We start from the raw sequence: 21,873 nt of genomic DNA on the forward strand, positions 1-21,873 counted from the left end.
CTTAAGTACAACCCTACTTATCGCATTGTACATTGTGTGTGTCTTGTTCGGATGAAAATATAAATCTGATGATTGTTGATTATTATTGGTTTTCGAAGTAAGGCCGTGTGCAGACCCACGGCCATACTCGTTCATAGCTCAGTGGTTCTTAACCTCAAGCCAATTAGCCCCAACGGGCTAATTTACCAATTTTCGGATGCCCAGCTCTGAAGACGGCGAGCGATTACGGACGTGTAGATCTTATACAGCGTCCTGGATAGCGCTATGGGTCTTCAGTTGCCGACGTCTTGCATGTCACCGTCGCGGTCCTTTGGAATCAGGATTACCCGCGACGAGCGCCATACAAGTGGAATTCGTCGGCAACGCCTACAGATTTCGAAAAGCTCCCTTGGGGTCTAAGCGTTTCCAAAATCCATAGGTGAGACCATCGGAGCCCGGCGAACTACTTGTGTTTAAGGTCGCCAGCACTCCCGCTACCTCTAAGGAAGTAATCGACTCGTCGTCAACAGCAGAAGCCAGGTTGCCCTGGTAACTGTGCTGAGTCATCCAGCAAGGAAAAGCAGCGTCATTATCAGAAACCTCAGCGGCGGCGTCAGCACGAAATTTCCGCTCGATGACGTCAGCAGGAATTTCACACCGTTTACTGCCAGAATCATCCTCGATGATCTGTCTGACCGTTTCCTTCTGATTGCGCCAGAAAGCGGACCGCAGATGTTGGGCTGCCCCAGGTCGACACTCGCGGTGGCCATTCAGTTGATTGACCTTTGCACGCCGTTGTGCTTCGCGCGAGTATCTGTTCCTAGGGCGTTTACGGCCGGGAGGGCGGCTGCAATCAGAGGCACGGTCAGTCCAGAGCTCCAACTCACGTTCAAGGTGCCCGAAAGCCTAGGTGTTGTGAGGTCATTCTGACACCAAGTCCGCAAGCTCCGAGCGCAACTCGCGCAGATCGACTTGTGCACGAGGTGCGCTCGGTTCGGGAGAAGGCACGTCGACATTTAGTTCGTCACGTGCACTTACCGAAGGAGGCAATCTCGTCGGGCTTTCACAGCTATCCACAGCTCCGGTGACTTCGGAGCGGCCGACCGCTGATTCAGCCGTCACAGAGCGAGTCTCGTCCGCTGGTGGGCGCGAGGGAGACACGCTCTGACCGACGGGAGGCGAGTCTACGGTGTTCGGACTCGTTCCCACCGACGATATCTGTTTCAGATCATCGCGTGTGGTGGGGAAGGGACTTCCCCGGTCCAACCGGGCAAGGAGCTCTTGAGTAGAGCTCGGGCTGCCCGGCAATGGTACTTTAAACAATTCCGAAAGCGATGGAATAGGGCTTGGTGAAGAGACAGGGGCCAAACGACTCTTCACTAACATTTGGGGTGGGGAGGGAGTAAACTCCCTTGGGGGGGAAACCACGATTTTTGGAGTTGTTGTGGTACGACGGCCTAGGGACTGTCTACTATCCCCGGCAGTCCGAAGCCAGGCACGGGCGGCAGGTAAGGCCCCAGTGACTGGCCTACGGACCGGGAATCGGCTAATAAGGATCGGGGACGGGGTTCGGGGCACAATTTCTTTCTGTTGGCATAGAGTAGGTTAACTCATAGTGATGCTGATGAACTCAAGAACAGGCAAATGGAATAAATTGCGACCCTTAGCCAATATAGAGAGCATGTCCTCATGATAATTAGCAGAACACGTTTGATGTTCCAGTAAATGTTCGCCGATAGAAGACCTTTGACCTATGTCCTGGTTGTGTTCGAAAACATGCAAATTGTTTTGCTGCGATTTCGAGATATAAGATTTGATAGACGGTGGGATGTGCTCTTTGATACTTTCCTGCAACCGTTTGAAGGTCTTCCTATACGTACCGACAATCGCAGTGGCACTTGAATTCATAAATTACGTTACTTTGTTGTAATGCCGAGAGAGCGCCGTTTCGCGTTGCGGGGAACGTTAGTATCGTGGCGTAAAACTAACATTGGTTTTCACCGCCGGATAACAGCGGTAGACTGCTGGAGTTAGCTGTTTCTCAAATCGATAAGAAACCGGGCCAATCCAAGGTAGATGGATGTATACATCCCTACTTTCACGAGAAACTTCTTCGGAAGTTTCTTTTGGTTTGGTATCATTCCAAATTATTATTTATTGTCCGCTTGCCTTGATGACATACTCGAGTATCCGTTGTCAATGAAAATTTTGCGCATGTACTTAAGTTCACAATTCAATTCATCCTCACACCAAATCATCAACGCTGGGTGGATCGAGGTGCCGATTAAATTGATTTTACAACTTTTTGGGCTAAAAGAGTTCCATCGAAGGTCATGACCTGTGAATGTGGGCTTCCTGTAAACAGAAGTTAGGAATTGACCGTCCCGTTTTCCCACCAGAGCGTCAGCGCAGCCTGATAAAAACATCCCAGCAATCAAATATTTTGGACACAATTCCAATCGTAATCAGCAACGAGCCGAAGCCGTGTAAGCCGCAAGCCAGTAATGTTATTCGTCGAAGGGCCCCTCATCCCCCCGATCATGCAAACTGCGCTTACCGAATAGATTAGCGATTGCTTGCAGGCCGGTCAATGCTGACGTAGTCCCGAAATAACTTTGAAGTGATGACATATATGCCTTTTGAGCACAAAATTAAATCGGGAATTGACCTGATAATGAGCAGCAATAGCAATAGCTGCATAGCAGATTCTTGTACTGCGATATTTTGCAACCTAATATATTTCCAATAAAGACAAAAAATATAGCAATTTGAGTCGCGATCATACAGAGAGACCATGGAAAGTACGTTTAGGAAGCGAAGATATACATCAGATAGGATAAATTAGGACATCCAAATACGCATTTCGATTGGTGATAATGGAGTTTCCCCCTTCGCGGCCACCGAAACTTTCCTTATCCTTCAATGCGGTGCGCGACCCTCACTGTCTTGGACCACCCATGGCCTACTAAAACATGGACCACCCTGCTCTAAAGCGAAGGCATAACAACCGAACGATGAATTTACCGGTCATGGAAACGATTCAACACGTATTTGCAAATCACCATCGATTGTATTGATGGCCTAGAAACGGATTATGCTTCGCGATACTAAAATTTGAGACGCGCGTTTCGGGACGTGACCTACAGTTCGAAAACACGTGGTGTAGAAGACCTATACTATAACTATATAGACATTGTATTGGAATATTGAGATATGTTAAGTAGGCATTGAAATGTAGTACGGATTGAGTTTAATAAACCATATGATCATATTAACTTAACCGCGACACGTTTGGAAAGATTTAGGCATAAATATTACAATAAATATTTCAACAACACTTATATCAGCTGTAAAGCCATCGCTGTTGAAAGATATATCCTAAAAGCATTCGATCTAGATGAAGGGGCGTGTGCCATTTTGCATTGATTGAAATTCAAGTGGCGCGAAAAAAGCTCATAAAGTTTTGGATTCTTATCTCCCAAGAGGCGCACCCGGTACATTTAGATTTCCTTAGCATCCCTCAGATGTGACCAGAGAAAGATAAAAGATAAAACAAAGCACAGCAAAAAAGGCACTGGTAATAAAACACCGAATGCGGAGTTGAAATTATCCATCAGGGCACGGACGCAGATCGTGCTAACTATCATCGACACTACTCCCCCAGCGGTAAGAATGCCATATGCCTTGAATCGGATAGAACTGGATTTGTTGGCAGTTATTCCCGATACGCGATGTTTCAGACAAATCATCAAAGGATAGCGACTGGCAGCTAATGTGAGGTAGGACACAAAAACACCAACGATGCTGTGTAATCGAAAGCTAGCTACGGAAGCAGAAAAGGCGAGAAGCAACATCGAAGCAACGCAAACGATCGTCAATCTTGGTTTGGAAAATTTATCAAGAACTTGACCCACTAACGGCCCAGAAAAAGCTGCGATTATGATTCCAAATATGAACAGCAATCCTACGAACCGATCATTCGAATGAGGAAATTCTTTCAAAATCAACGACGATATAAGAGTGGCATCGTAGGCTCTATCAGTCATCGCAAAAGCGTACAAAATAAGCAATATTTTGAAAGGGCGATCACTGAAAACCACTGCAACTTCTTTCAATTCCCGTAATATACTATATGACGATGGTATCGCGAAAAGTGGGGTACTTTCATTGTGGGACTCTTCGAGCCGTTCTTCATAACCGAAAAGCGGCGGTTTGTCAGACACAAAGATTGTGGTTAAAACGCAACAAAATATAGAAGATAGTGATAAAGTACCAAATATCCACGCGAAAACGATTTGAAATCTGTGGTGCACATTTTCGGTCGTTTCTAGGTGCATTGATATTTGCTCCAGTTGTTGGTGGCTGTATGAACTCCCCATAGCTCTGGTAGCGATTAAGTTCGACAGCAAGGAGGATATTCGCCGTGAAGCCAACGACAACGCCGTAGCTTTACCCCTTTCATTTACAGGAAACCAGTTCACAGTTACCTGCTGTCCTACTGACATCATAATCCCAGCGGCGCAGCCCGATAAAAACATCCCAGCAATCAAAAGTCCAAATGCTTTCGACACAATTCCAATCGTAATCAGCAATGAACCGGTGCCGTGTAAGCCGCAAGCGAATAACGTTATTTGTCGAAGGTTCACCCATCCGCCTATCACACAAATCACTACTACGCTTGCCACTCTACCGACCAGATTAGCAATTACTTGCATGTCGGTCACGGCTGGCTCTATTCCGAAATAACTCGAAGTGATATCGTTGACAAAGGAGAAATTTCCGTAACCGAACACATCCAAAAGCATAATGAAACAGACTAGCAATAAAACTCCCCATCTCTTTGCGACGACGCGGTGTCTTTTCCCTTGCAGCAAAAAGGCCTTTCCGGTTTCCAATTGTCCGCCGTCTCGCTCCGAATCCATGGCCATACCACGAATACGACCCTCAGCCGTATGAACGCGAGAACTCCCACAATCTACCCGGCCATTGCGTGAACAGTGAGAACACGAGTTGGTCAAACGTGAGTGATTCGCGTTAGGATGAAAACAGAATATTTTGCTGCGGATGTAGATTTCTGATAAATTAATTAATTTGGTCCAGTATGCTAATTGTCTGCATACAAGTAGAGAATTTTGCTATGATGTACGCAATGACTCACCTGAAGTACCACATGATGTGGAGCAACACTTTTTATATCCATATATGGTCACAGGGGGTAGTAGTAAGTGCTGCTACTCGATTAGAAGTAGACACACGCTGTAGATTTCAATTCAAGTAAACTACAGCTATTTTTGGTACATGTTAAGGGATATCAACTGTATTTCTCCTTTTCGAAATCAAAAGTAAAACAAGTAAATAGCTTTGCGTAAGCTGATCCTTTAGACGAGGATATAGTCCAACAACACTATATACTGAATAAGTAGCGCAGGTAGAGAGTAGAGGCACTTCGTTTCAGACCACATATATATAGTATAGCTGTAGCCGCAGCTCAGTGAAAGTGCCGTTCAACTGTTTTACACACGACGTTATGGGGGAAATCGGAAAATACAAGTACAGTGAAGCAGCATGTGGGCCCGTAACAATGAACAACCTTCATAATTAAAGTCAGTCCTGAAGTCTAATATAAATACACATACAGGAAAATTCCCACAAACTCTGGTTTTCATGCCAAATTAATTAACCTGGCGGTCTACTTAGGAATCATTCAACGTGCCGAGTTAATCTGAACTCTTAGAGGACTGCTGAAGACTCGACACCGCAATGCAATCCGGCGTTCATTGGCATATAATTCTAAGTTCGATTTTGGTCAATTTACTTTGATAAACGCGCTTACGCTGATGCAAATTGGCGTGAACTTTCGTGACGAACTATGCATATTGAGGCCACGGAAAATTATGACAACAACACTCTATAATATACGTCACCAACGCATTGCATCGGAAATCAACACAAACAAAAGCTTTTTATGGGTCAATAAAGTATGAGAAAATGCTGCCGATTATGAAAACATATACAACGGATTTCTAGCAACCTGCTAATATGTTCGGACAAAGCCAAGGTGCACTATTCGGGCCATCCTGGAGCCTGTATTTATGACGTCGGTCCCACTAAATTCTGCACTTGCTGACTTCGGCATGTTGACTTAGGCACTAGGTGAATTTGGCATTGGGAATACAGTTATTATTATTATGAAAACAATGATTCAATACTGTATTAGCAAATTTGAATATTAATGTTTGACTTGATATGACTTATCATATACGGCACTTGCTGGTTAATTCGGCACTCGGCACTTGGTATGTAATGTAAGTATTAATGTCTTCGGTTATGAGTTACGCCGCAGGGGTCGGCAACCTTTTGGTAGTGACGGGCCAAATTTCGAGTGCACAATTTTTCGCGGGCCGGAATTTTTCTTAATACTATATTTTATGCTCACTTCGGTATGTTATCCTACATTGCTGCAATCTCAATCATACCATTAGCAAAACACATTTATTTTCACTTCAACAACGCAGAATAAATGTGACAATTGAGGCAGCTTGCTTTGTGAAAGGTTTTCAACTTCTGGTAACAAGTCAGATGAATAAGCAAGAATCTGACCATATTTTAAATGGGCGTCCGAAATAGTGATCTTAGTTTGCTCTTCGTGAATTTCATTGTTGAAAACTATTGTTTACATGCGTACGTACTACCAAATATCGATGCAATTTCTTTTGCATTGTTGGTCAAGCTGGGATAAAGACCAATTTCAAGAGCGTACTCTTTGTAAAGTCATGCAGCGATATGCTCTTTGTATGAAATTTGTCATTCAATTCAACTGCATCGCATTTCAAAACGGCCCATTTCAAATTTTCAGGCAATGGTATTGGCGTCCACATTAAACGGAGTACTGAATAGTTGGAATTTATTTTGTAGAGAATGAATTTAGGTAAATATTCAGTAATTAAATTTCGTATCACAGTTACAAATGTAGTGTTGGTACTAGGTTTTCTCTCCTCCAGTATAGGAACGTGAGCATAATTTATTTGTATTGTTGACATTCTCAGGGTCGCAGATTTGTTCCGAATGCGCCTCGACATCTCATGAATTCAGCTGTTTTCCCCCGAAGTTGCAAATTCAATTTGTTCAGATGTGACGTTAAATGTACAGAGAAAGCAAGATTAGATAACCTTTTTTGATTACAAGATTATTAGTCGGCGATGTTTATATTTTCGAGGAGAGTTGCTATTTCATTTCTCGGTTCGTACACTCGTGCAAGCATAGCAGTTCGACTTAATGCGCCAACTTAGCAGATATACAGGACATCGCCATATTAACAGATATACAGGACATCGCCATATTAATTCTCTGCTTCTAATATTATCTGGCGTAAATGTTGGTGATTCAGTTTGTGAGAATAAATCATATAAACAGTTTTCATCATTGTGGCCGAAACACCATTCATGTCTTGGCGCACAATGCCTTCTGGTGAATTTAACTATAAATAACTAACCTACGGAGGCTAGTTATCTATGATTAAACAGCGTAAGTTTGAGATTTTGTCATTGCGTCTGTGATGTTCCAAGCGTTTTTGGATGGGGGCATAGCGTATAGTGGTGACGACCAATCTGGCGGCCCGGCTCGATTCCCGTCGGAGGTTCATCTGGGCTCCTCTTCCCACGCCGTCGCCGTTCTTACAACGACAAAAAAGCCCCAGAAAAAGACCCGAGAGTAGAAAGAAAGCACTCACTGACTAGGAATGGAAAGAACCAGTAGAAAGAGCCGCGGCTTCAACAAGATCAACATCGAAAAGAACTGTGACATCGGGCACTCTAGGCTGAGGTGGATGTTAGAATGATAGGATCGCAACTGCGTGTCGTTCGACATCCTCCTATCTGTTCACGATATCGCATTGTGTCTTATCGCATTGCACATTGTGTGTGACTTCTTCAGATGAAAAATATAACTCAACGATTGATTGATTGATTGATTCCAGCAAGCAGATGAAGGACACCTTTATTGTCACACCCCATCAGAGTGGTAAACCCTTTAAAAAGTATGGTACACCTTCGGTTGCGAGATACACCCGATTGATAAGTAGCCTACTGATGTAGTCTACTTTACGAACAATCTTTATCTCCTACTTCAACCACCTTCGTTTTATGGCGCAAAAATAAACTAATACCATGTGGGCTATTTATATCGTAGCAATGCCGCATTCTTTCCAAGCAGTGCTGTACTGCAGATTGAAACTCATTATGAAACGGCGGGCCGTATTCTTGTGATAACTAATTATGATGTCGCGGGCCGGACGATTTCGCTTGGCGGGCCGGATCCGGCCCGCGGGCCGTAGGTTGCCGACCCTTGAGTTACGGTTAAGTTACGGTTAGAAGGGTTAGTGTAATGCAGTGGTTCTTAACCTTTTTTCCTCCAGCGCCCCCTTTCAAAAATTATCGGGCTCTAGCGCCTCCCCCCACATATTGTGAGGACTGCAATAAAGACAATGGGTAAGCGGGGGGGGGGCGTAACAGCACTTCGTCTGCCCCCCTAAAAAACGATTGTCTTGCGCACACATAGTGTGATAAACCAAACTTCTGGAGCTTAGCTCCAAAAAACCCCGTCGCGTGATTTCGATGGTCAGCAAAGTGTGTGTGGCCTGGTCGCCCTAGGCGCAAAAATTTTCAATAATGGATGAATGAATAGGTGGTAATTGCATATATATGTCGCTATAAACTTTTTATCCTCTCAGTCCACGTAATCAGAATTACCAGTAGCGATGAGTGAGCTGTTGTCTTGGAAAATGAAGGCCACGAAATTAATAATCAAACATATTCGGGCGTGCCCGTTGGTACAACTACTTCGTGACAAGTTGTTATTTTGTTACCTCTTGTCCGCTATATAGTCAAAAGATATTGAAACGCATAAACGTATTAAACTAAAGTAAGCACACGATTCGAAATTGGTGTTTCGTCACTGGCAAATAATTTTCTCTGATGGATGTTCTTTGTCCTGTGGGATGCAGATTGTGACGACATCATAATTCGGCACGAGCGATTTGAGCACCTATGGACAATTAGACTTATATCCATCGAAGTTTACGCTCAACATAAGGGCAATCCTCTTCGGCCAAGGTTTTCTCTATGACGATCTTTTTGACACACTTCTCGGAGTGCCATATTCACTGGAACTTCATATGTCTTCATGCATCGTGGCGTGGTACTGACCGACGCCGAAATGCCTATTTCTATTTTCTATAATTATGCGTATTCTTCCGTGGGGGAGTCGTAAAAACATGATGTTTAATTTATGTTCATTCACCGAAATAATTTAGGGCACCCTTCGAGCTAACCGATTAGGGGTTTGGGTTGCAGCAGTTTCGGTCTTGGTAAGAGGTCAAAGTTCAGTCGGTCGTCTTGGGACTTTGGTATCGAAAATATTTCGCGCTTAAATCGCGCTCGAGGACCATTCGACTATAATAAACCATATAATAATTGTGTGTGGTATATTCAGGGTCAAATCGTAGTTGTTATATCAACAATCGGGTACGGTCTCATACCCTGTGGTTCGAACCCTCCCGAATTCACATCTGCGATTGGCAATACGGGAAAATAGTGGTATTGGATTTTGTCTTACTGCTTTGTGTAACTAGAAGTAAGTCAACTGAGAATTGGATGCACATATCTGCTCACATTGAATTTAGTACTGTACCCAGTTATTAATTTTAACATGAATGTATTCCAAACAAAGAAACTCATGTTATATAACGTTCATGTGAGGTTGTGAACCACAACACGAGATAGTATCATCCTTTGTGATACGATGAAGAAATATTCTGGCGATTTAATTTTGTAGCTCTCAAATGCAAGTATATTTAGTTATTCATTTCGTGCACAATGCTTCAAAACTTATTTTATGTACAAAGGGCTTTCACTCTCAATCAAAAGTGATATACAGTGCCTCCTTCGATTTCACGCGCTGTGTACTGCGGGATATAATACCTAATTCGAAACATTTTGTTGAAAGTAACCCTAGCGAGTGTGACGGCAGTGTTTTAAATAACGGGAAATTGGCGATCTAAAAGTACGTGCAATTCGTTTTCTATGAATTATAATAATCCACTACATTTATGAAAACACATGTAGCACACATCGTCGCGTAGCGCGACCAAAAATTTCGGGATTTGACATGTTTTGTGGAATGTTAATTTGTTCTGGATACTCATTAAGGATATGTCCTACTACCACATCATCTACGGCGAAGCCATTTTCTTCAGCGTCCCCCTTATCGCCCCCTGATCCCAGCGCCCCCCCATATCGTCCCCTGAGCGTTTCCGCCCCCTTCAAAATCGCCAGCGCCCCTTGGGGGGGGGGCGCTGGAGGCAAGGTTAAGAACCACTGGTGTAATGAATTACGGGTCTGGTTAGTTTTAGGGTTATACATTAGGGTAAGGGTAGGTTCGGATTACGGTTAGGGTTCGCAAAGTCCTAATTGGTCTCTCAAATCCCCTTAATTCGGATAGTTTGGTTACAAAGGCAGTTAAAGCATTATAAATACTGTACTGTTGCGTGATGTATGAATTGCAGCTGCGGTATGCTGCAGTTATTGTCACTGATCGCGTAATGGGATATGCCTCATTTCTCTGTCAATCTTCTATGTCTTGATAGAGACTGAGCAATTGAGCATCATTACCTACGCGATGGAAATATCCATCAAAAACGAACATCAAAGATTGACAGTGATAGATGAAATTTCACGTCATAGGACGGCTTTTGAAAAAATTTGCTCACGTTAATGTCTTCCGATTCATATCGTTTTCCATCAATTTCGAAGAGGGTCTTCCATTTTTCGTTCTCTTTTTCATATATACAATGTTTACACTGGTCAACAAAATGAAATTTTCTTTTTACGCAGAACATCTGAGAACCGTTTCTAGGGTTTTTGAGGTTGCTGATTTCGAATATCCCATTAGTTTTGTGAGATTGACTCTTTTTCAAAAGATATTTATACCACCAAAAAAGCCTAAAATTACTGTATTTACCCTTAAATATTTCGCTTGGTAGGAAGAAAATCGTATTTTTTTCTAATTTTATACTGCGCATAAATAGCTAATTGACTATGAAGAACCCTCATGTCATTCTCAGTCATTATATCAATACTAACATGACATGATGCGAAATATTTGTTTGTCAAAAAAGCAGTTTGTCAAGCCTAAAAATTGTACTTTTGTACAACGGAAATACATGTTCTCCTGTATCAATTTGTCATTCTATACCAAGATTAAAAAGGAGTATAAAGCTGTAAAATTTGTCCTTGAAAGGCTTAATTACAATACTCTTATACGTCTCATTTCTTTTGACTGGTAAATGGATAATTTTCCGCTGAGTCCACAAAGCGGGTATACTTGGTAACCCTATCAAACGAGAAGCTTAAATTTGGTATCTGGTATATTCGAATACCGATGAAAGATTCCAATTTCACATTAGGAAGGAGGTCACTGCATGTAATTTCTCCTAAGATATAACAAATAAAACCTTTTAGATGATCACAAAGCACCCAACTACAGACAGTTGGTCCGGAAATTGGTATCTGCGTATCGAAAACTTGAGCACAGACATGAGCATAAAAGTTCATTTCCTGTTCAGTCATCTTGATATATTTCCTGATGATCTTGTTGATTAGCAAGGGGAGAGGTTCTACCAAGACACCAGAACAACAAAAGAAAGATTTCAGGGCAGATGAGATGAGTATTTGAACATATTATGTCAGGCCATTGCCGGAACCTGTCGAGAAACTGCATAGTAAATAGCTTACAGGCGAAAATCGTACAAAAAACAATTGTGATATAAAGTATATCAATAATATTACATTCCAACAGATTATTTCAAATTTACAATTAATGCTTGACGTAAACCTGATTGAATTATTGCCACGTTATTTGAGTAGCTAGGTATTTATGTATATGATATGCGTGAAAGTCTGTAACTATGATAAATCTATTACCCCTAAATATAGTGATGTTGGTGTATTTTGATTTAAAGGAGTCTTCTGTGTGTAAAAATAACGAGTGGATTGAATTTCTGAACTTTATAGTACGTGATTACCGCGAAAATGGGAGATTTTGGTCAAAATAGCCCCATGGGTTATCTCCCCAACTAGAGCCAATCTGGAAAAACGAAGGTCATATTCGGAATCAGTGCCCTTCAGAACCCCCAAAACCACTCTTGCTTTGTCTGCCTAAAAATATGTTGTGACCAGTGTTATTGATATTATGACGCTATCATTGGGCTTTCGAAATATAAGGGAATAAATTTAGTTTGCTGACGATCAATGAATAACGCAAGGTCTCCAGTGCGATAAATCGTGTATAGATTCTCATTAGCAATTCTGAAGGCGTATCCAGTTCCCTTTCGAATATAGCCTCAATGTTCCAATATTCGTAAAATTTGTCTGTAACACATCCAGGGCGGTTATGTGATTTTCCGTAAGAGACCATATACTACCATATGTTGGGCGACTTCTCACCAACGGATTCAATAACATTATTCTGGCATTAATTCGAATTTTGAGGTTTCGAAGTAGGTATAGGCCTATTTATAAGTCTGGATAGCTATACTTGAGATTTTTGTTCGCTCTGCGCGCGATTTAGTGTCACATTAACATGTTGATTTCAATGTTGGTATAGGCCTAACTAGATATGGTGTGCTCAGAGTTGGATCAATTACAATATTTTAATTCAATTACAATTACAATTACTTCCTTGCATGTTTCAATTACATTACAATTACAATTACTCAATGTCAAAAATATCAAATTACAATTACAATTACAATTACTGCTAAATATGTAATTAATTACAATTATAATTACAATTACAATTACTTTTAAACAGGTAATAGATTCAGTAAAGAGGTGTTCTTTGACAGCCATAGCGACGTAATAAGCAACAATCTCAAGCTATTCATGTTTCATTCCTGATATGTAGAATACCCTTTAATTAAAGAATAAACTCGAACGTATTCGAACTATTCCTAATCATGAGTACTGAAAACAATAAGCACAGAAAAATGTTTCAAGCGACTGTTAAGAACCAAAGGTTTGAGCGACTAACAGCGAATAGACTACAGGACAGTTAATGAAATGCAATCAAACGATTAGGCTACTCAGAGCTGAGTCAGGATAATGCAATGTAATTGGTAAGGCGGCAGCGATCAGGATGATACCGATAAGGTGCGTAAAATTAAAATAAATGCAAAAGGAAAGGACCTGCTGATAACTAAGAATTACAATATTTTGGTTCGCATTTACATTTTGACTTGCTTGGAAACTGTTAGATTGCATTTGAACATTAGGTTGCGAAGAGTTTCAGGCACCAGTACATTTGGCCAAGATTGGAGGTAAGATTGGGATAACATCTCTACAAATGCGTGATCAAGTTTGATGAAGCCTTGGTTGGAAACTTGATTTTTTTTGCTATTGTTGCAACAAGCCTCGGTACTGGTCAGAGATTTAAGAAATCCTTTGACCGTGGTGTAGGAAACCGATGTAAGTAGGTTAATTATTACATGTGGTGACTGTTTACTAAGGCCATAAGACCCTTCGTCGTCATCCTGGTTCGTATCGGATTTTTACTGGTGCGACGAATAAATGATTGATTAAATTATTAGTTTATGTTGTGATTGTCAGGTTTCCATGAAAATGTAATTGAGATTGTAATTGAGCAACATTTTGATCAAATTACAATTACAATTACATGAAAAAATGTAATTAATTACATTCAGCTCAATTACAAATCACAATTGATCCAACTCTGGTGTGCATGCATGCACCTTGTCAATCTCGATAATATCACTTGCTTTGTTACAAAAGTTTGCTCGAAATATCCAGCTTTCCGTGTGTGAATATTTACAGTGACTATCTGCTGTGAGCTCGACCAGCAATCAGCAATCACGAAATAGGCTACATGTAGGTAGTCAGCGAATGATGCTTATTCAATCAATCAATGAAATTGATATAAAGAATACAGCGTTCTCTAACTTAAAAATTGTAGTAGGCGTATGCGGGATCCATTTTGATTTGGTATGTTTATTGTATCACAAAAACCAAATCCGTGCGATTGGGGTGTTGACTTCTGTATAATTTGTTAATGAGGTAATATAGGTAGCAAGTATAGAAACACTGCTCAATATCAATGTAGCAATAGTCAGGACGCCGAATACATTGTCCGGTCTGACCTAGACCGTTGCCGCGTAAGCTTATATTCCCTTGCAAGTCCTCGTAGAAATTGTTGACAAAGCGAGGGAAGCTATTGATTTTCTGGACTATATCATTTGATTGCTCCAGTTGATACATTTGGTGACGTTTAAAAAGTGTGGCCTGAGTCGTCGCTAGGTATCGCGTACATTAATATATCACTTCACTGGAATGTAAGGTTGGAATTAGCAATATGACGTCACGTGACGTCATGAGGTTCACGTTCACACAGAACCTTTCAAAAAGGTTTGCGTTCACACGAACCTGAACCTTTCAGAGGTTCACACCATCCCTAGGCCTAACCCTGTCATCGCAAAAGCTGTAATGAAAAATAAATTGAAATAACTATCAATAACTGTAATAAGACTACTTCTAATTAAAGAAAACCGTATTATAAGGGCTACCATATTTTGGAATCGGGAAAGAAGAACACTTTTAGCAAATCCGAAAAGTTAGTTGATCAAGACTGAAAACAGCCGATTTTGCTATTTTGGCTGAAAAACTTGTTGAGCTGACTAAAATAAGGTCATCACTTTCATTCGACTCAAATCTTCAAATTTTCAAATTGGAAATAGAGTAGCGACCGTAAAATTTTGGAAAGCACCGGATGCGCAATCTCCTGGTGTGGACCGGCATTTCGGATATCCGTGTGAAATGAACATTCAGTTGATTTTAGTTGATTATTAAATTTTTACCCAATCAATACACCGCAAGATTGCGATACAATGAACAAATAGGAAGGTGCCGAAACGACTTGAAGTAGTCTTTGAAATCAGATACCGACCTACCTGGGGCCAGGTGATCTAAAGAAGAGGCATGTACACTGAATGAGAAGTAAAAGTAGATAATACAAAATAACAAGCGACAAAGTGAGGTGGCATGCGACGGGTGGCATGACTTGTCGATGTACAATTACGTTCCCTGCAGAAAACAAATACATATAGTAAGCACACCAGCAGTTGCATCGATCACCCTATATTGGGTCCCAGACCAGTGCTTTGGGGCGGAGTTGGCTTAGTATCGTTTTGTTTCGGCCCTGGCTCCAACACACAACCACATATCTGTGCACACCGACCGAACAGTGTAACAGCACTTTCAAACACACGGCCGACGGGCCAGATATTACATCCGTTGGCGAAATCAGTGATTTTTGAGCATGCAAATTTTTGGAAATCATGTTTTCTGTTTTCCGGGGTATATATGATAAATTTCAGGTATCACGTTGTATAACTCCCAAATTTACTTCCATAGGCGCCGACTTTTATTTTTGCATCGGGTGGCGGTAGGCGCGTAGCCAGGGGCTGTCGAAACCCCTTTCGAAACGCAAAACCCCCGTCCTTTTGAAATGACCATTCTGACGCTAATATGCAGTTGCAATTCAACAAGTCGTAATATCAGTGTTACGCAAGGCCGCGACCAATTAGCGAGATTCACCTATGCACGCATATCGCATAGTGCAGAGCAGATCGAAAAAGTATCTGGTCCGGTTCCCATCCGGTTTGCCAATTCTCTGGTCCGGCTCCGGCCGTATCAGGAAAAGTACTGATCAGGCTCCGATCCGGCTCCGGCCAACAATGAAAAAGTCCTGCCGGAAATCCGGCCTAACACGGTACGGTAGTTCAGTGAATTTAAAAATATGGCTCGTTTCTTTTCGCACTGGCTTGGCGGTTACTTGGGTGTCGTTGGTTGGTAGTTATTTAGTTACAAACGTCATGCTTATCCATAAAGATTCTGGTCGTATCGAAAAAGTACTGATCCGGCTCCGGCCGTATCAAAAAAAGTACTGCCGGAAATACTGCCTGAAAAATCCGGCCGGATATTCAATCCGGCTCCGGTCCATGCTCCGCACTAATATCGCATCGCATACTGCAACGCGACGCGATCTCGCGATGAAATAATCGTGAATTAGATCATTGATTGTCGAAGGTGGACGCATACTTGGTCGTCAAATCGCGATAGGAGATGGAGTTTCTCAGAGCGCGCGATGAAATCTACGTTTCTAACGATGAGGTCGAATTTGTACATCTAATAAGGATCGTTAGTTTGCTGAAATCAGCATCAGTACGCTGTGCGAAATATATAACAGTGATCAATTTTATCGGACTGTACAATCGGGCGGCAAAGTTGCGCTTATCACGAAATTGCAGACATGCCGCAGACCTATGCAATAATTACAATTATAGGGTGCGCGAGTCATACCTAAATACCCAGAGGCAATGGCAACGAGCACAATTTGTTCAGACGCGGGCATAAGTTTTAATCAAAATGATACATAAACGCAAACAATATTACGCTCAGAGATTGTTACTGTTAGGCGAAAGTGTTTCTGCGGACGGCAGCAGGGCTGCATGCGGACGCGCTAAATCAAACCACCGACGATAGTGCATATGAGATATCGATGACCCATATCGAATACAAATGATTCTCGCTAATTTGCAGTACGCAGCATCGATAATACGAATTAGTGAATTGGCATTTCGAAGGACGGGATTTCAAGTTATAAATCAGGAACTAACTTGCTGCGCACCTGGGGTTTTAATGCCGACAACGCGCTGGTTAATATCAGCCGGGGCCTATAGGGGCCTAAGGCCTACGTATGCCCCGATCAGCCAGTCGAATTTGATCGTGAAAAGGTGCGCTTTTATTACCCACGTGTTATTGTAGTAAGAGCAATATGGGCGCATGCCGCGACCTTATGAATAGAAATACAAACTTGATGGTTTGGAATTCGATCCGCGATATGGCTGCGCTCGACAGAGTTTGTCCAGCAATGAAGTTTATTGGAACACAGAAGGTTCCCGTTCAAACTAATCGAATTTGCGCCACATAGAATCTCGTGTTGCATCAATTTTTGACATCGTAATTCAACGACGTGCACTGCACAATGCGCAGTATTAATAGCAAATCAAACACTGACAAGTGATACCGAGGGAATACGAGTGTATAAAGCAGACAAGAATTAGTAGCCTACAGATGATAGCAAACGAGAAAGCGCGCATGTAATCAGTAATTCCTCAACTTGCGTACAGCACAATGGGGTTCCAAGTCTGACACCGCGACAATTGTTTGCTCATTATAACGGCGTTTGAGCTGTATTATTGCATTTCCTGATAAAATTCGGTAAAGACTTTGTTAGAGTAATGAATATGCGCACTTTGCGCAGGAATGACTTTCAATTCGCAGGCATGCACAAACACCCTGTCCTATTTCGCGCTCCAAGCCTCCAATTCAAGAGACTATCACAGAACCAACTCAATTATTTTGTAAACGAACATGGGCGCAAATACAATCTAATTAAGAGAAGGAGAACACGAATTCGCTCGTCTGGTCGAGAGAGAAGATGGTGTTTCTCAGCGCATGCGAGTCGAAATCGACGTCGTAAACGAGGTTGCTTCAATTGTCTGATTACTAATCACGGATGACAATTTATTGGGGCGTGGTCAGCACTAGTTCGTCGTCGTCGTCGCATTCAATTATTCGCGCGCTTATCGGTTAATGATAAATCGTTGGCATTTACGCGCTATCACATACTCGCTAATTGACAGCGCTGATGATTTGAAATCGCAGACGGTGGGCGTTTAATCTTATTGTGTGGGGTGGCCGCCACCCCATAAATGTGTCATGGGGAGGCTTCGCCACCCCGCCACCCCGTAACTTGGCGCCTATGGATACATCATATGCACGCATTGGTTTCATTTTGGCTAAATCGTTTAGGAGGTATTGGCGAACTTGATGATTTTTGGGCATAAAATTTTTTTGAAACCAAGTTTTCTCTATGTTCCCGAGCGTTATATGATAACTTGAATCCTTCATCCGAGAGAGACCAGATGACCAAATGAGAATACCGACCCTATTACAATCATCAGAGCTATAGAATTCGAGATCACCCAATAGACTCGTTAAGTCACGACCTTTATTATAAAATCCACTTGTGTATAAATTCGACGGACAAAGCATTGGCATTGTGCCGTCATTTATATTCATACCTCATTTTAAAACCCGCTGGAAGGCGCTAAAGAATGTCCGGAATTAGGGTCACGAAAATAGGGTAACCCTAGTTCAGGGGTACCAATTGTAGGTCACAAGCTGCTATATTGACCAGGGCTTTGGAGCAGCCGTAAATGTTGAATTGCTCCAGCTCCGGCTCCGGAGCTTTCTTCTATCATACATTAGCTCCGGTTCCAGCTCCGGAGCCGGCTCCAGCTCCGGCTCCGGCTCTGAAAACAGTCGAATGGGTTTGTCCATATCAGGGGTGGCCAACCTGCGGCCCGCGAGAAGGTTTTGTGTGGCCGTTGCGGTAATTCTCCAAATTAGATATAACATCAGATAAAATTGCAAGGCCAACCAAAATTTGATTTGCCTGACCGCGAAATTTGATGATGACTAAGACATCAGTTTCGACGCATTGGCGTAACCAGGGGCCAGCCACATTCAGCGCAGATCTTCGTATAAGATCATAAAGTAGAATATTCCGTAGCAGATTTATTTGACTTGAATTTTTTCTTAGCACTTCGCATGATTTATTGTCACATTTCTTGCATTTAGTATTGGAAACCCTCCTAGAAATTATAAATACGAGTAATTTACAGAATTGAGTCCAACTATACTCGCAATTAGGAGATAAAGTGTCGTTCAACATGGGACTTCGCTTATGCGCTCGAAGCGAGATCGTCGGCGATGAAACATTTGCGCAATATGACAGAGGCATAACATAACATAACATAACATGGTTGGGTTATATTTTTGATCTGAACAAGTCACACACAATGTACAATGCGATAAGACACAATGCGATGTCATGAACAGGTAGGAGGATGTAGAACGACACGCATCAGTAGCGATCCTTTACTCTAACATCCACCTCGGCCTAGAGTGCCCGATGTCACAGTTCTTTTTCGATGTTGATCTCTTTGAAGCCGCGGCCTTTCCAACTAGTTCTTTTCCATTCATTGTGAGTGCTTTCTTTCGTCGGGTCTTTTTCTGGGCTTTTTTGTCGCCGTAAGAACGGCAACGGCAGGGGAAGAGGGGCCCAGATAAACCTCCGACGGGAATCGAATGCGGTTCGTCTGCGTGCTGGCATGTTCACCGAAACCGGCGATATTGCTATATCTAAAACGCCACATAATCCTGTCCTTGCCAAATGAGCCTATTTCTATACCGAGGCGACCCCCCTTATGTGCAAGTAATATATTTATTGATCGAATTCATACATTACCTTTGAAAGAACGCAACTACCGCGATCGTGAGCGCGACATGATCGGGGAATTACCTGTTTTAGTCGTGTCGCAAAGCCAGTGTGCAGCAGCCTTTACCAGCATTGTGACTATCAGGTAGAGATTACCAATTAGCCGGTCTTACTTGCATTCTATCGGAATAGATGTAACGGAAAGGACTTTATATTTCATAAAAAAATATCATCGTAAAAACAGATATCCAATCTGGACAGATGAAGGATATCTACAGTGCAGTCTACAGTGTCGATACTCGCATTCACAGTAGAAAAATCAATGGAATTTTTATCAGTACGAATAGTCTATTGCGAATGAATATAGTATTCGAAAGCACGTAATTCGGAATATGTCAGCTCTCTTCAACATACGCCATGTCAATGGTTGATTTGTCAGGACTTCCATCTACCAACGGTAACATAGGTGCTGCTATTTCGAGAATACCGTTTCTTGTTAGCGCAGATGAAAGATTTTTCTTGTCGACGCCTTCCGGTATTGGATAAGATCGTTTCATTTCACGAAGAGTGTAGGAATAGGATCCGTCTTCTTCCGCTTTCTCTTCTCGTTTCGCTTCGACGATAACTTTCTCGCCTTCAACCTTGACTTTGATATCTTCCGGACGGAAATTCTGCATTGCCAACTTCAAATCAAACTTTGTAGGAGTGTTCGCGAGCGGTGTTTTAGACGAACCCTCTTCCGTTTTTATGTTCGCAAATATTCTCTTCACCATCTCATCAAGTTGAGTCAACGTAATGGGTACTTCTGCATCTATCCTTCTTTGAGGCATCCAAATTCTGTGACACATAACTGGATATTCCGCATAGCAACATAGCGGTCTTGCCAACGATACTGAATACATCTTCACCCCTTCCTCTCGATGGTCTCCCAGTCTTATCGCGTCGACGGTTATAGTGATTGACGAAGTTTGTACAGTCGGCAGTACTTTTATAGGGCGGGAGAAAATGCGTGAACGTTCTGTCCCTATAATTATTGCGAATTGATGACCTATATCGTCATATGAACTTTTCAAGTTTTCGAGAAGCTTCTCGAAATATGAAACTGCTGCCGCAGCGACATCGTGTGGATAATATCACACCATATTTCACAGTTTTCGGCCTGATTGCGTTAGCGGTAATTGAGTTTTCGTTATTAACCACGTTCATCGACGACATATGCCACATATCACACTTCTGAATTGATTACGAATCAGGATAAATCTCGCAACAAAATTAACATACTAGAACATACGATTATTCGGTGCTTTCCAATGGTAATATTTTTGTTCGATCTCTAATCCAATTTAATGTTGGTTCATATCGCGCACGCGACTGTACCGTTCTATCATATTGCGCAATAAATGTTGACGATGTCCTGAGGATATTATCCTCTAGTCCAGTAAGTACTACCAGAGCCTTCCAGAAGGTTCGCGAATGCATCAACATCATTCCACAATACTGAGATTGATGCTCTTGAATGCTTATCGTTATAACAATTTCAGATGTCAGTAGAGACATATCCAGCAATTGGATTTCAGTAGATTGACGAGCTACGTATATTGTGGCCAGAAAAACTCACTAACCAATACCGGAGGTCGTTCACAAGAAACGGCTTCCTCGAAATAAAAGCTCCTATTTTACAGGCAACGATTAACGTCCATGTTTATTGATTTCGACAGTTCCACGTTTCATTGGTCATTTCAACAGTGAAACGTGCAATCTCCAGTATCTCTGATAGCAATATACTTATCTTCGGAACATGGAATTAACCACAGCGCATTTTAATGCTCCCGGGAAAATTATCACTATCACACATTATGAATACAGATCTTGCTTGATTTTCCATATCAGTTCATGAAGTCCAGATATCGCCAACGAATGCAGCTCACTTCTTTTATGTGCATGGACGTATCTCAGTGATTTTATTCAAGAAAATCTTTCTACAATATTGGTATAGTATAGCTTTCGAGTATTCTATGCCACGCACGCACGTCGTGCATACAAATGATATGACTGGATGCGAAGTTTACGGTCGACGCGTAAACATATATATTGATCTTCATCCTAATACAAAATTTATAAAAGTTGGTCTTTAACGAAAGCTACTGTCGTACTGATTCTGAACATATAAATTATAATTCGGTCATGGCATTGCGACTCACCAAAAAATGCCATCAAAATCGGAAATCCGCATTGTCTGAACAATCGGAGTGCCACGTACGCTCTGATTGTGAGATCATTCAGCGTCTCGTCGATGCTCTCATCATGTTCTCCAACCGTCCAGTTACGTATTTTCCGGCTATCCGTAGGATAGTTATCTATATTAACCAACCGAATACTACAAAGCTCGATGACATCTATTTAGTCTCGCCTGGAGATCTCCTCATTCACAACTAACCAAAATTTGACACCAGTTTTTAGACTGTCAATATGAAATCATTG

At 42.0% G+C, this 21,873-nt stretch overlaps 2 protein-coding genes across 2 annotated transcripts; both read right to left on the reverse strand.

The window, feature by feature from the left end:
- Window positions 1-1,915: 1,915 nt before the first annotated feature.
- Window positions 1,916-5,298, reverse strand: LOC145439269 (choline/ethanolamine transporter flvcr2a-like). The gene has a single exon (XM_080316766.1). The coding sequence runs from the start codon at window positions 4,905-4,907 to the stop codon at window positions 3,480-3,482; it is 1,428 nt and encodes a 475-aa protein (XP_080172892.1). The 5' UTR covers window positions 4,908-5,298; the 3' UTR covers window positions 1,916-3,479.
- A 14,081-nt stretch (window positions 5,299-19,379) lies between these two features.
- On the reverse strand, window positions 19,380-21,788 carry LOC145439821 (body wall muscle protein HR-29-like). The gene is made up of 2 exons (XM_080317463.1): window positions 21,594-21,788; window positions 19,380-20,416 (listed from the first exon to the last, which is right to left on the reverse strand). The coding sequence occupies exons 1-2, from the start codon at window positions 21,604-21,606 to the stop codon at window positions 19,788-19,790; spliced, it is 642 nt and encodes a 213-aa protein (XP_080173589.1). The 5' UTR covers window positions 21,607-21,788; the 3' UTR covers window positions 19,380-19,787.
- Window positions 21,789-21,873: the final 85 nt, after the last annotated feature.

This window comes from Botryllus schlosseri, chromosome 5, assembly GCF_051294905.1.
Source record: "Botryllus schlosseri isolate E-star chromosome 5, Bs_hap1, whole genome shotgun sequence".
NCBI classification, from domain to species: Eukaryota; Metazoa; Chordata; class Ascidiacea; order Stolidobranchia; family Styelidae; genus Botryllus; species Botryllus schlosseri.